Raw genomic sequence first — 16,405 nt, forward strand, 5'->3', positions numbered from 1 at the left:
AGGACTAAGATAGTTGATGCTTTAAGATTTGAAGTTTTCCAACATCAGTGATACCTTGGGAAATGAAGTTCCCCAACATAGTTGATGCCTCAGAAAATGAAGATTCCCAACATGAGTTACCTTAGCAATGAAGATCCCAACATAGGTTACCTTAAGAAATATAGATCCCCAACATAGTTGGTACCTTAGGAAATGAAATCCCCAACATAGTTCATGCCATAGGAAATGAAATGAAGTTTCCCAACATAGGTGATGCCTTAGGTTGTCGGATTTTTCAACGTTGTGCATATTTGAAGGGGATGACAACTAAACGGATTATTTTGTGGTCATCGTTTCCCAGTTGTTGGAAATTTGTTGGTGTCAACTTCTTTCGATAAGACGTGGTCGTGTGTTCAATTATTGAATTCTCAATGGTAGTTTTTTGTTATCTCAATGCTTTCTTTGCACCGAGAATCGTTGTTCAGTGATCAATGAGCATAAGTCTGTAAATATATTTAATTTATTTATTAATTTTTTGTATTTCTCTCATTAAACTGTAATGTACTATTTTTTATGTATGCATGGTTGATTTTACGCCATATTTTTATTTCATTTGAGCGTTTCGTTTACGTTACTCTATTTTACTGTAGATCTTTTATTTTGTACGATTGTATTTGTTATTACACAAGTATTACATCGTCCAGCTATGATACTATGTGGATGTCTATTTTCAAAGTATCAATTCAGTCCTTGTATGTATTACATGTATATTTATACGGCTCAGAAAGATCTGTGAGATATTTTGTCTTAAGTTCCTAGATTCTAAAAGTTGTAGCAATAGCTATAGCAAAAACAATTGCAGAAGCAATATTGATAGCAATAAAGGTGTCCGTGTTGATTGCAACTGACATCAATTTCAGATATCCCAGAATATTCACAGCTTGCTGGGTTTCTAACCCTGCAACCTTCTGACCTTCTCTATCTCGGTGTTCGTTCAGCACTCGGCCACCTCGCTGAGAGGTTACAAAACCTAAAAATTTCGGTTATATCCAACGCCATTTAAGGATACTTCGATTAAAATAAGGGATGGTTCATGTTCGTCATCTTGGATGGTTCATATTCGCTGATGGAGGCTAATAAATGACAAATTGGTATTCAACAATCCTAAATTGTCAATAATAATCATGCCCAATACCGATCCTGTGTGACCTTCGATGGTTGCGCTCTTTAGCGAACGAGACTTAAACCAGTCGCGAACTTTCCTCCCCAATACGGTGGACTACCTTTTCAGACTGGTTGTGTACTCCCTTGAAAATTAGGCCGGCTGCCTTTTCTGACTGGTTGTGTACCCTCTGGAAAATTAGGTGGACTACTTTTTCCAGACTGATTGTGTACCCCAGTAAAATTATTTGGACTACCTTTTCCAGACTGGTTATTCATCCCCTGTAAAATTAGGTGGAGTACATTTTACAGATTGGTTGTGCACTCCCTGGAAAATTAGGTGGACTACCTTTTCAGACTGTGTACTTCCTGAAAAAACTGGATGTATACCTTTGTATAAAATCAACCGGAAAGAAGTGAATTTATGGAGCTGGAAGGGGACTCGTACGGGATAGTAGGTATCCAATTTTTGTTCCCGCTACTGACAGTTACGATCTGGCAGTGGACGGAAGAGCGCCACGGGTTCGCCGTTGATGCAAACTTTGGCAATGGAATGAACTGGCTCGGCTCGCCAGGAGACTTCTTCTTATCGGGTTATGTTAAAACTGCAAGAAAAAATAAATGAGGTCGCCTGCAAGAGGAAAATAATTTAAGTAAAACGGCATCTATAATTGTTTTTTACTCCTCAAAATTTGAGTTTATCTGACGCACCCCGTAGTTCCGCCTCGGATCATCCCATTCGCGTTCGAGGACCACATCCACGCGGGGAGCTTCGTGCAGGTGACATGCACGGTGGGGGACGGGGACTCGCCCCTTGAAATCAAGTGGACCGCACACGGGGAAAAGATCTCCCCCTCGAGTGGGATCTTCACCCAGCGGATCAGCGAGAGGACGTCGATCTTGAGTGTGAACAGCGTTGGTGCGGAGCACCGGGGGACTTATTCCTGCCTGGCGTCCAACCCCGCGGGGACAACCAATATAACCAGGACCTTGGACGTTAATGGTGATACTCGCAGTACCATGACATCTTGGTACTAGCTGAAGGTCTCCTATAACGTATCAGTACCCTCAGGATCCTGGGCAGTTGCAGTATCTCTAGGTATCTTGTGAGGAGTTTCCCTTGTACGATGGTAACCTAGGTAGAGTTCCCGTAACTTGGTGGTATCCTAGGAGAGTTTCCGTAGCTTGTTGGTATCCTAAGAGAGTTTCCGTTACTTGATGGTTTCTTAGGTTGAATTTCCGTTGCCTACTGATGTCCTAAACAAAGGTTCCTTCCATGGTGTCCTAAAGAAGGTTTCCTTTTTCTGTTGGTGTCTTAGCAAAGTTGCCCGATACTGTCTGATGTCTAGACTTATAGTGAAGGTTTCTGTTATGATAGTATGGTCGGTCTGATATTACGTGTAGTTTTACCATAAGTAGAGTCCGGTATGTAGAGGTTCTACATTGAGAACTGCAGCTTCTTGCACCGAAAGTCTTTGTAGGATCTTTAAACCGAAATGAGTTGAGTATATATGGGTTTTGTACATTTTGTGAATGAAAGCAAAACGGCAAACAACTTAATCGTGTTTTATTGTGTTCTATGGTTTAAGCTTTTCCCGTTGCTGTGTGTAAATCATTATTTTAAATATTTTTGATTTAAATTTCAATATCCTGCATGTTTTTATTTTATTGATTTTCTTAGCTTTATTGTATCTAAAAAGTTTTTGCATGTTAATATTTTATTTAAACATTTTCAGCCACTGCGCATTGAGGCCGTTATAAACCGTCTGTAAAGGGTTTTTTTTAACAGCCTTCGTGCATTGCAGGCTTGTGACTACAGGTAACGGTACTAGGTTAGTTTTGGATACCCCCCGTAACCATGCTGAAGCACCACATTCGACAGCTACCATGCGCCGCCAATCAGCGACACTGAGAAATGAATTGAAGTTTCCTAGGCTCGAACCCACGACTCGCTCCTCTAATTAATTACGGTGCCGCTACTGCTGCGCTACAGTGATATATCTACCGAATCCAAGACCTATTTAACTGCTATCGTTTCGAATTTTACCGCGTTCAGTACTCCTCATTTCCGCGCTAGAGCAGAGGACGATAAAGAAACGTTTGCGAAAGAGCGGCGATGACATAGGAAGGTGAAAACGACATTTTTACTATATTATTTTCTCTCGTGTTATTATAAACGGCAGAACCGCCCGTTATTCTGCCGTTTGAGTTCCCGGGCAAGACGTTCTCGGGCCAAGACGTGCAGCTTTTCTGCAACGCGGCGCAGGGGGACCTGCCACTCACCCTGCGTTGGTACTTCCACGGCAAGGAGGTCGCCCATGTCATGGGGGTCAATACCATGAAGGTGGGGGCCCGCTCGAGTATCTTGAGTATCACTTCGGTCACCCACGGACACTCCGGGGAGTACACTTGTGACGCTACCAACGCTGCTGGCAGCCAGCGATACTCGGCCACTCTTACCGTGCATGGTGAAGATACTGAGGGATACTTGGGCACAGTTACCGTGCGTGCTGAACACTTGGATACTTAGGAGTACTGAAGGCTAATTGATAAACTTTTACGCTCAGTGGGAGTCAAATGCCGAGTGAATTTCCAGGGGAATTCTACCTCGTCGCCAATTTATCTACTCCGTATGTCCTTTGGTTGATTGTCAGTCGTAGGGTAGTGGGTTATCAGCTGAAAGGTAGTGGGTTATTAGTTTGGAGGGTAGCGAATTATCTGTAGGAGAGTAGCGAGTTTATAAGGTGGAGGGTAGGTTAGATATCAGTTGTAGGACAGTGGTAAGGTCGGCAGGTTGGTAGTTGAATATAATTGGAGGTAGTGGGTTATCAGTTGTTGTGTACAATAACAATGTCCGGATGCGGCCCGACTCTGCACCAGGCGCCGCCCAGGACTCGGGGAGCACGTAAGGCAGTCGCTAATGTCCGCTGCGGCCGGGCTTGAAGTCCAGCCTCTGGGCAGTTTGAAAGCTCGACATGATTCGGCCGGGCCAAATTTTGTCACACTGTTATAGGCGACTATAAATAACAGTGTATTTAATGCGAAAAACTGACACTATACTGTCCTAACTATACATAAAGTTAGTAAGGAGATTTTGATCAGAAGCTGACTTGATAGAGTGGCCAAGCAGACCCAAAATAACTCTAAGCTAAGTCTTGCGATTCCCGAGCAGGGGCCACACTTTCAAAACTCGCTAAGTGAACGTAAGTACTTACGCTCTATTTTCTTGTCTACGATTGGTGGATTTAGCTCGATAGGCCGTCAATGATTGGCTGATGAACTTACGATCTCTTAACTTTTTTGAAAGTATAGGCCCAGAAGCCTAAACGGTACCCGATTTTTTGGTTTAATGGGTTAATTTATGACAGCCGTTAGTATTGCCAATTAGATCAATCCGCTATCGGGCATAATAGACCGCTAGCAGGACAACAGTGCGCCTCTGAACTACTGAATATTTGCTTCGTTTTTCGTCGACATTATTTTTTTCTTATTCCATCGATCATATTTTTTCTGTTGTATTCCAATGGTCAGATTCTTTCTGTCGTATTCCGTCGGTCAGATTTTTTTCTGTCGTATTTCGTCGGTCGGATTTTTTTCTGTCGTATTCCGTCGGTCAGGTTTATCAAGATGTTTTATAAATTAAATTTGTTCAAGAAATTGTACATTTTTTCGTATTAAATGAAATGTATCTACTTGTATACTCTGAATTTCATTTCGCTTATCGCTTATTAATTTTGTTTCTTCTCCAGCTTTTAACTTCAAACATTCCAACCTTGTCTACATTTTTTCGCTTGCCTAGACGTTTTATCACACCATCCAGACCAGATTTTATCACACCATCCAGAAGTCTGGTCAGCGAATGAGGTGCAAGCTTCCATTGAAGCTTGCACTTGCAGCTTACCATGTCGCGCTTATAGATTCCGTTGTGGGCTCGCAGCTTCCGGTGTTACACTCACAACTTCCATTATTTCATTCTACGAATATTTAAGAATATGCCCACTTCATCGCCAAACTTTTAGCTGTATTAATCAATAAACTATCACGATTACAACTATTACTTATATTACCGTGTCGTGGTCAGTCGTTTTTGGAGAGGGCCCAGAACCTTCGCCATCGTTCGCACAGAGCAAGGATAAACCTCGCATGATTGGAGGATCGTACTCTCTACTCGAACGGGATTTTTCACCCTGTGTAAGAAATCAAGGGGGTGAAAAGACTGGGCAGTAAAATCGACTGAATCCGTTGGCAGGGTTGTATACTCAATCGACTTTTAATGCTTGTATCCGCGCGCATCTGCAAGGTGGTTACTTGTACCCTCTCGTACTGGGTAACCGCGAACGTCGGTTTTGTACCCTGTTAACTCTCTCGTACAAGCTAGTGCCTACGGACATCAGAAAGGTTGTACTCTTTAGCCTCTTGTACTAGCGAGTACTCCCTTTGCATCGGATGAGTTATACCCGCTTCCTACGCGTATAACTCGTTACCCGCATCCCAGAACCCCCTCGGATCCGTCCCTTCGACTTTGACGCGGTGGTTCTGGCGGGGAAGGACGTGCAGGTTGGCTGCTACGTGCCTGACGGAGACACGCCCCTCACCATTCGCTGGCAGTTCCACGGCAAGGAGGTGTCCCACACCATGGGGGTGTCCACCACCAAGCTAGGGGCGCGGTCTAATATTCTCACCATCGAAAGCGCCACCCACGGTCACTCTGGCAACTACACCTGCGTCGCGTCCAACCCTGCCGGAGAGAGTCGTCATGTGGCGTCCCTAACTGTCCATGGTGGGGGCGGATGATGGCCTTACTGCGAGGGCGGGGCTTTGTTGGCTGTCACTAGGTTGGGCGGGGCTTTGTTGGCTGTCACTAGGTGAGGCGGGGCTTTGTTGTCTGTCACTAGGTGGGGCGGGGCTTTGTTGGCTGTCACTAGGAGGGGCGGGGCTTTGTTGGCCGTCACTAGGCGCGGCGGGGCTTTGTTAGCCGTTACTTGGCGAAGGGGGGCTTTTTTGTCTTAGTAGGCTGGGCGGGGCCTCGTTTGCCGTTACTAGGCTGGGCGGGGCCTCGATTGCCGTTACTAGGCGTGGCGGGGCCCCAGAAGCCGTTACTGCTGAGAGGGCGGGGCTTCGATAGCCGTTAAAGGGCAGGTCGGGGCATAATTGGCCGTTACTAGGCAGGGCACCCGCATTGTTTCTGGAACATTTGCCGTTATTTTAGTTCGCCAGTGATTAGGCGTGACTCCGTTGAATGTTGTGCCGTTATTTTGCTTCGACATCTGCTTATTGCCGCACAACTGGGTGTTTTTCTATGCTCCATTGACGTTCAAGAATATATGTCAGTCCTGATAGAGTCGTGTTGTTGGTTCAATTGTAATTGAGTTGGTTCGATTCTTATTGAGTTGTTGGTTTGATTGTTATTGAATTGTTGGTTCGATTGTTATTGAATTGTTGGTTCGATTGTTTTTGAGTTGTTGGTTCGATCGCTATTGAGTTGTTGGTTCGATTGTTATTGATTTACTGGTTCTGTCACGGCTCGGAAATTGAAAGGTTTATTTTTTTGTGATATGGTAGTTTTATGTTATTTGAACATGTTTTTTGCGATTTTTCTCCTAATTTTGTCTCGCTTTTGTCATCTTTTATGTGTATTTGTTTGTGCAAGGTATTCGGCTTCTCGTAGTCTCTTTTCACTCATGTGTTCCAAACTAACCTGCACCTTAATTTAGTTTCTAAAATGCTTGCAATAAACGGCGTCTTCATAGGTGATCTTCTGTAAACTTTTTGATTTATAAAATGGAAAATTTACCCCTTAATGCACTTTTTAATTTCCTATTTTGCTAGATTAAGTATTTTTTAATTGAGACTAGAGACTAGAATTTATCGTCTCGACTAGACATTAATTGAGTATTGTAGAGATGCACCTTCATTTGTATGTAATTCATGCGGAAATAAACTGCATTGTATTTATCTTGTATTAACATTTTTGCAAAATATTTTACAGTTTTGCTATTGTTTCCTACAGGAACTCCTATAAATATTTATATGTGTACTGAATGATGGGCGTGGTATGGACGGTCGCCGCTGATATTTCGCCTTTAATTTGCCGCCAGGCTCTTGTGGTGCTTGTGTTATTCTAAGTCTTAAGGAATCTCATGTATTGGTTAAATTAATAATTATTGATGCTTTGATTAAAAATTATATAGTTTGTTAATATTTCATAATATGCTCAACACATTGAAGATATGCGTGTTAAGTATAAATTATTCTTAATGACGCAGGGTGTAGTATCTCCAGACATCAGCTAATACCCATGATTGGGTAGTATGCACTGGACGGATAAGTAAAGTTCTAACGTGATGAATGAGGTACGTCATCAGGGTAGGTCGTACCAAGCGTCTTAGGGGTCGTTAAGGCACGCGAGGCACGTCATCAGGGTACGTTCGTACCAAGCTCCTTATAGGGGCTGTCAGAGACTATGGAAGGGTCAGAGACAATAATAAGTCAGCGGATGGGTTTGGACGGAAAGTGTTCATTGAACTGACACCAAAAATGAGTAAAGTGATTACGATGCCCCCTGATGCATGAGTCAGCCAACTCATGTTTAAAGTGTAGTTTCATGAGGAAGAAACATCGCGTCCAATGTTTCTTCTCTCCCTGGCTCTACTCTCATCAACCTACATACGTTCTGCTCGCAATTTCCTTCGTTCTACTCTCACCTACACTCAACTACCGTCTCTCTACTGCCTACTCTTACCTACCCTCGCTCTATCCTCAGCTACCCTCGCAAACATTTGACACGTCGGTCTCCCTCAACCCCCGTTGCAGAGGTTCCAGTTTTGTTCCCGATGAGTTTCAACTCTGACCGTCACCTCGAGGGTGAAATGGCGCAGATTAATTGCGTGGTCCAGAAGGGGGACTCTCCTCTCCTACTGTCCTGGTTGTACAACGGCCAGCCCCTCACCCCTTCCGACCACACTAAGGTCTTGGAAGTAGGCAGGTCGTCCATCCTGACCATCGACCCTGTCAAGGGCCACCACCAGGGCAACTACACCTGCGTGGCGGCCAACCCCGCTGGGGAGATGGCCGTGCATGCGCAGCTCTTTGTTAATGGTACTTTGTGGTACTGGGTGGTGTAAAGTGGCAGTACTTGATGGCATGTAGGGCACCTGGTAGCATTTGATGATACTTGAAGGTGTCGGTTGTTGGTGGTGTTACTGGCTTGTTATACGACAGGTTGTGCTGATTTAGGGTCTTATAGTTAATGGGTGGAAGGGTTTGTCTTTCGGTGGTGGTGTATTCTAGGTAAGGCTTGAATTGGTTACATGGATTTTGATTGCAGTAAGTTAGGCTAGAGCAAGGTTAATTATATTAGACTGGGAGAGGGTAGGTTAGGCTATGCTAGGATAGTAAAGGTTAACCTGAACAGGTTATTTAAGGCAATGAGGGGGAAGGTCAAGTTGAGCTACTATAGTTTAGGTTAGGCTAGACATTGCTCTGCTTTCCTCCACTTCTCCATTTAGATGCGGGCCCGATTTTGCAGCAGGTTCCGCCTGGGACTCGGGGAGCATGTATGTAAATCAGCAGCTTTATGTCCGCTCCGGCTCTGGTTTTGAATGACAGCTTGCTAGCTCGGTATGACTTGGCTCGGCCAACCCTCTCATACTCTCAGGTGACTACAAAGTCAGAATGGAGATTTTGGTCAGAATTTCAGAAACAGATCGGGTGGCCAAGCATACCCAAAATAAATTTGCGACGAGTTTAGCGACTATTCGGCCGAACGCTAGGCGGTCCCCGAATTTTCTTTGGGTAGCCTGACCAAAAGTGCGGCGTTTGCCCCACTGGGAAAGAACAGACATGACATGTTGAGCGCCACAAACTGGAGTAATTTCTCAGCTTATGTTTTCCTTGAAAGTGTTCTTCGTTAGAAAAGGACAATAGAGGCAACAACGACAGCAAGAGCTCCAACGCCCTTCAAGACACAGCAATTGTACTCTGACACATTTTCCTGTTGCAAGTGGGTAATCTACAGAAAAAATTACCTAACTGGGTTAGGCGTGCCACTGGTTGCCATGTCCCAGTGACACGTTTCTACCGATACAAGTTAAACTGGATCAAGATGACCCACAAATGCCAAAAAGTGCATTGCCTTTTGGACAATGACCAGCTTATTTCTCCCATTGTAGAAATGCATGATTGTATTAGGATGACCCATTCGCTCTCGTCTATATAGCGACACGCAATCAGTGGGTCGTTCTGATTCACTTTTCTGTATCGATTGCTCCTGACGTTCAAGTTTGACCCAAACAAGTGAATTGTGGAGTGAAAATCAGTCAGGACGAATTGCCAAAAGATCGTAACTTATTACACGAAGGCAAGTGTGTCGTACTGACCCACGTATTGCACTGAGTGCGTTGTCTTTCTCTCAGGGCGCTGCGATGACGCGTTGATAATTATTGATAACCTTATTGATATGCCTGCTTTATTTCGACCATTTTTAACCCCTAAATAGATCTTAATTTGGCACAAAAATAATAAATAATTTATTAATACACTTATTTTTAAGATTTAGTAAATCTTATTTCGTTTTTAGTTTACAATGTAAGGCCACCTTAAATTTTTATAGTTTTTGGTGTGATAAGACTCTTCAAATTTGTATCAATTTCAAATTTACCTCTCAAAAGTCAATTTTTCTACAATCAATTTGTCGCTAAACCCTCAAAGAACCTCAACCCAAATTCTTTCAAACCTCGCGCTGGCTCTTTTCAAGGTTTTCATTCATTGATGTTTATAACCTGCCACTCGGGTGGCATCGGTTAGAGTAATATAGGGGCTTAACTTGCCAAAACTGAGGAAATCCCCTTTAAGGGAGGTTTTGTCCCCCAGGAGAATTAAATGGGCACCAGCTCACTTTACCGGATCTACCCTCCACGGTGTCTCATATCGGGCTATAACCCTAATCCCCTCAGATGTGAGCATCGGGTGTAATAAGTTTTCAGGCCTTCATTCGGTGAATGGCTCTTTGGGAGAGTTCATTCTTATGTATTTCGCAATTTATTTTGATAGAGAGATTGTTTTCTATTAAAACCTGTCATTAGACACACATTTTTTTCAATGCGATAACTGAAAAATTCTCTAGCACTGACATGCAGCGCATAAATTGTGCGACTACATCGACATGGGGTTGGCGGAAGTGCATTTGAGGCAACCGATCAGATCACCATGCACCAGTTTATTTCCACCGAATTGTTTATTTCAACTTCATCTAACTATGGAACCAATTAAAGAAAACTTTCCTTTTGGTATATCATAGGTGAGAAATTTGGAAAAGACCTGCGCCGATTGTTGTCATCTCATTTTCTTGGAGAATATCTAAAATGAAGTCCGTTTTCTCGCAACCCTGTGCAATTACGGTAAACCTATAACTAGACATCCCCTTACCTCGCAGAGCCCCCCGTGGTCTCGCCTATCGGGTTTAACCTCCCCCAATACCTCGAGGATGACATGGCACAAACCAATTGCGTGGTCCAGAAGGGGGACCAACCCCTCATACTTTCTTGGTTGTACAACGGCCAGCGTTTAACCCCCTCCGACCACACCAAGGTCCTGGAAGTAGGCAGGTCGTCCATTCTGACCATCGACCCCGTCAAGGGCCACCACCAGGGCAACTATACCTGCGTGGCATCCAACCCCGCCGGGGAGATGGCCGTGCATGCGCAGCTCTTTGTTAATGGTACTTGGTGGAACTGAGGCGTTCCTCCTGGCACTAGTTGGTGTAAATTTATAGAACTCGATGGCACTGTAGGTCACCTGTTGTCGCTAGATGGGTGTTGATGGCACTTGATGGTACTAGATGGTAAGTTGTGCTGAGTGGAATTCGTGGTTTGTGTGATGGTACGGTTGCACTTTTCGTCCCATGCTGGTTTATGGTGAGCTTCTCTTTTTATAGGTATTCCCTCCTATCTAACTCGTCAAATGTAGTTGAAAAGTGACCATTGTTTTCCAGGAGATCATAATAGTGGTTAAGTTAATATTAGGAAAGCGCAGTGAGCATAGGCTTTTAATCAGGACTATGTTAGATTAGTGGAATGTAGCCACGTTAAGCTAGACTAGTTCATGTTTGGCGGGGCTCGGTCAGGCTGAGCTAGCATAGGTTAGGTACGGCTATAGGTTGAGGTAGGATAGTTCATGCTAGACGAGACCTGATCAGGCTGAGCTAGCATAGGTTAGGTAAGGCTATAGGTAGAGCTAGGCTAGTCCAGGCCAGGAACTATTCGCATGTTGCGGCTTGTGGTTCTGTTCTACGTTTGGCTTAGTAACACGTGGCAGACGTGTGGCAGTTTATTGATTTCTTTACTACATGCGAAAGTAGTTAGTTGCTTATCGCCATATTTGATTACTTAACTTCTTTGCTCAGTTACTTCTCTTCGTTGCTTACCTTCCTTGACTTGGTGACCCCCTTTGTATAATTTATTTTAATAGCCTCAGTACCTGCCCCTATTTACTGTATTTACCTTATAATTTGCTTCTGCCGACCTTTTAAATTGATTCCTACTATTATCATAAATGTTGTTAGGTTACTTTATTTAAATTATATATTTATAAAATAGAACATTATCGGTGCAGAATTTTTAAATATATATTCTTCCATGTACATAATTGAATTTTTGGGATTTTGACTTTGGGAATATTTTATTATTATTATGGAATACAATTTCAACTTACGACATCCAAGGATGTAAACTTCAACCCGCGTAAGTCAACTTGACCCACTGACGTCAACTTAACCCACGGAAGACGACTTCAACCCTCGAAATTTAACTTCGCCCTAGTCAAGTTAACAAGTCAACTCTAAAGTTTTCGACAAATCTAATTTGAATGAAAACCAGTCCCAAAAGTTATTCTGAACAACTTTTGACGGACTGCGCTGTCTTCGGATTTTCACGGCCTACGCAATCGTCTCGCTTGTATTTCCATCGGATTTGGCGCTGGGTTATGTACCAAATAAAGTCTAAACCCATAACCTTTTACCTTACCCATATGTGGCCTCCATAAGGAGGTCTTATTTCCCCAGGAGAACTAACTGGACACATCCATCCTTTTGAATTCTCATGGCCTACCTAGAGATGTCATATCTCCTCAGGTGACATCTGGTTTGTTACCCTCTTTGTTGCGGAACCCCTGTCGTCTTCATGAGAAAGTCTTACCTTCCGGAGCCATCTGGACACACTCCCATGCATGTGCACCATATTAATCAATTATGGTCTACTAAGAGATGTAATATCTCCTCTGCCCTCTGGTTCCATCTGGTTGGATACCCCTATCTCTGCAGAATCGTGGTCTCCCTAAGGAGGTCGTATCCCCCAGTGTAACTAACTGGACACCCCTACCTTGCAGAGCCCCCTGTGGTCTCCCCCATCGCCTTTAACCTCCCCCAGTACCTGGAAGATGACATGGCACAGGGTAACTGCGTGGTCCACAAGGGGGACCACCCCATTATGATATCATGGCTGTTTAATGGTCAGCCCGTGACTATTAGCGACGAAGTACAAATCATGGCCATGGGTCAAAGGTCGTCCATCCTGACCATCGACCCCGTCAAGGGCCACCACCAGGGCAACTATACTTGCGTGGCCGCCAACCACGCTGGGGCGATGGCCGTGCATGAACAGCTCTATGTTAATGGTACTTTGTGGTACTTGAAGACGATGGGCTATTGTTGGTGGTACTGGGTGGTGATGTGTGGTGGCACTGGGAAGTACCGATGCTTCTGGGTAGTGGTGGGTAATGGGTGGCACTTGGCTTTACTATATATATAGGGCTAGGTGGTATTAGTTGGCAGGTAGTAGTTCTTCTGGAACTAGTGGGGAATGGTAGATGTAGGTGGTATTAATTGGTGAATGTTTTCAGTGGTGCCGGCACCGGTACCGTGTGAGATTCCGTTATTTTATGTGTACAAGTTAATGGTACCCATTAGGTTCTGTTCACTCGTGATGGTAGTCTAGCATGGCTTTTAATGGTTTGAATTGCATGTTCCACATATTGTACGGTAGTTTCTTCCACTAGTCGTTGAGTAATGGGAAGGAATACAGCTCGGCAATGAAAAATATTTCGAATGGAATAGAAACTCAGAAAAGAGCTTATCTATTATTGGGTTGTTAGAGATATTTGAGGTGAATTTTTTACTAATGAATGTTTTAATATTATATTTGGGCAGCCGGTGATTGCCTAGTGAATTCGTGGTTGTCCTCGTCTTTGGCTGTTGGTTCTGGCGTGTTTGCTTATCTTCGGCCTGTTAATGATCCTATTTTTCTCCTTTATGAGTCTTATTCTTTAATCCATTGAAATACAAATGATTTATTTTTACGTTTACTTAAAATCAGTTTTGTTACATTCCTTACTTAAGCGCGTTGTTAGTGTTTTTGCTAACGCGATGTCAAACATTTTCATTCGAATTTTCCGCATGTTTTGTGTCCTATATAAACATGCCGATTGATACCTGACCAATTCGAATCGTAGTTTCCGAAACTATTCATGGTATTTTCTTCTCAAAGTTTTTCCCTTGCAGTACGGTATATTTCTCCGGTCAATCCCCACGCCCCCAAGGTGGATCAGTTTTTCCCTTTAAGGTTTCAAGTAAAGGTATATGGGCCCCCCTGGAAGGGTTGAGGTTGATCCTTACTGTCAAAACTTTTCATGTCTCTTTTTAATTGTTTTTACAAACACTTGTAACCAGCCGCAGGACCTATAGTTTAACCTGCCACGTGACCATTACCGTTAGCTGCTACAAGACACTTCACCTTCATTGCATCAATACGCCTGCAATGAACACATTTCGCGTTCGTTTCTGCGACGACGAGCCTGCGTTAATACGGAAGTTGCCGCCTTCAAATCGCCTAAAACTTGGCCTCGACCTCGACTTTCGTCAGAATGGACCGCATTTCCGCATCTTTCGGGGATAAAAATCAATTTTACCCACATGTCTTTCAGAACCCCCGGTGGTTTCTCCCATTGGGTTCAACCTCGAGTATCTGGAAGGTGACTTGGCACAGACCAACTGCGTTGTCCAGAAAGGGGACAACCCAGTGTTGATATCGTGGCTGTTCAACGGCCTCCCCCTCGTCAGCTCTGACCATGTCGAGATCGCGGGGATGGGCAAGAAGACGTCTATCTTGACCATCGACCCGGTGATGGGTGACCATCGGGGCAACTATTCTTGCGTGGCCTCCAACCCCGCGGGGCAGATGGCCGTCCACGCCATACTCCATGTTAATGGTGCTTCTTAAAGTCTGCTCCAGCTGGTTAAAGCTAAAGGGCAACAGAAGGCACATGTTAGGCTTGGTTCATACCATACTGTCGGGGCACGAGCCAGGCACAAGTCAAGCACGGTTCAGTCCAATATTCTTTAATGCATTTCTATAGAGGCATTCACACCTGCCGTGCAGGGCACTTGCCCTGCCAGCCAAGGTCCAGGTACGATCAAACCAAAAGACATTTTGTTTGGAACGTGACTGCTGTGTTGCCAACACTTTTTTTTGCTGAGTATATCAGACTGCCAGCCCAACATACCAGATTTTGACAAGTTTACCAGATCAAAAAGATCCATACAAGACAGCATCTCAACATACCAGATTTAACAAATATACCAGTTGGCAATGTTACCGGTGACTGGCATGGCACGTGATACGAAAGAAACTGTGATGACGGCCCCTGACCGGACTGAACATGTGAATGCACCTGGCAGAGAACGGACCGTGACTGGCATATGCCTGACACGTGCCCGGCAGTGTGGTGTGAACCAAGCCTTAGGGGTACTCGCTAGCCCACAGTTTAAGGGAAAGTTCGATTCGGGCTCTCGTTAGGGTATGCAATATAGGCTTAGTTGAGAAGTGACATTAACCTCCGTTAAGAAAGAAGTATTCAGGCTCAAATTAGGGGGTCATATTGGCTTTCGTTAGATGGGAAGATTTGGACTACAGTTAGGAGGTGATATAGTTAGGGGGGTTATTGTAGAGATTTAGGCTACAGTTCAGAGTCGCCTTAGGCTCCGGTTAGAGAATCATAAATCAGACTCTAGCTGAGGTGTCGTGAATTGGCTATCAGTTAAAATCAATTCCCGACATAGAAGCAGCTCTTAGTAGTATGGACCAAACTTAAGTTCATACGTTGAAGTAGGTGACAAATGATAACCCTTAGGAGTATGTTCACGAAAACAGCTCTTACTTAGGATAAGATTTTTTTCAGCGCCTATCTTAAATGGAATTCCGCTTCCCAGAACAATGGACATTATGTAATTTATTTCCGAAACGCCAAAAATTCAGAGTGACACTTGGCATTCCTCTGAATTTTCGGTACCACCTACTTGGCATTACTAATTTCATTAGTACCACTTACTAGACATTGTAGGTGGTACTAGGTGCCAGGTCATTGTTCTTGTGTCGATTGATGGTTGATGGTGGTACGCCAGCTCTGGTACCGTGCACGACTGCACTACTTGGTTCTTACTGGTCAACGGTGCATCTATGATGATGTTCATTCGTAATGGTAGTCGATCATGGCTTGTTGATAGTGTGAAGTGCGCGGTCGATTTATTTGTTGGTGGTTGCTTCCATCCGACGTTGAGGAAGTTATTTATTGAAAACTGGTGCATTGGAATATGCTAAAGTTAAGATAATGATAATTCCGAAAATAAATGTGTTAAATTGGTTTGTTGAAGATGATAAAAATGAGATAATGGCTGGAGTTTTGACGGTCAGTGGCTGTTGTTGACAGTTGTTGTTTGCTCTTTATTGGCATCCATGCTCATGTTCACTCGATTCTTTTAATGACTTTTTTCTTATTATTATTATTAATATTATTCTAATTTGATATTTAGGTTGTATCAATTTAAATTAAAATATTTTATATCGTCCTTTACCCTACATTATTCTGCATTTGTTCATTCCTTTAGCACGTTATTGGTGAACTGCTTTTATACACGCGATTCCAAATATTTTCATCTGAACTTTCCACATTTTGTGTTAAGCGTAGTAACTTCGGCGCTCCAAAATGGGCAATTAAGTCCATAATTTCCGAAACCTATGGTAGTTTTTCCCCTTAGCGGTATGTTCTCTCCATCCTCCCTCTGGGCGCATGTTCCCTTGCAGAAGGGCATGGTCTTTTCCTTCGCAGATTTAAACCTTCAAAACTTAAGCGTAGGGACCCTCCTAGAACCGCGGCTTCACAATAAGGAAGATGTCGCCCTCAAATCGCCTGCTACACGACCTTGTTTTTCGACAAG

General features: G+C 43.8%; 1 protein-coding gene across 1 annotated transcript; it reads left to right on the plus strand.

Annotated features, from left to right (window-relative positions):
- Positions 1 to 7,973: 7,973 nt before the first annotated feature.
- On the plus strand, positions 7,974 to 14,411 carry LOC125177666 (hemicentin-1-like). The gene is made up of 4 exons (XM_047879846.1): positions 7,974 to 8,238; positions 10,574 to 10,858; positions 12,523 to 12,810; positions 14,116 to 14,411. The coding sequence occupies exons 1-4, from the start codon at positions 7,974 to 7,976 to the stop codon at positions 14,409 to 14,411; spliced, it is 1,134 nt and encodes a 377-aa protein (XP_047735802.1).
- The last annotated feature ends 1,994 nt before the right edge of the window (positions 14,412 to 16,405 follow it).

Source organism: Hyalella azteca, unplaced genomic scaffold (genome assembly GCF_000764305.2).
Source record: "Hyalella azteca isolate HAZT.00-mixed unplaced genomic scaffold, Hazt_2.0.2 contig3954, whole genome shotgun sequence".
In the NCBI taxonomy this organism is placed as follows: Eukaryota; Metazoa; Arthropoda; class Malacostraca; order Amphipoda; family Hyalellidae; genus Hyalella; species Hyalella azteca.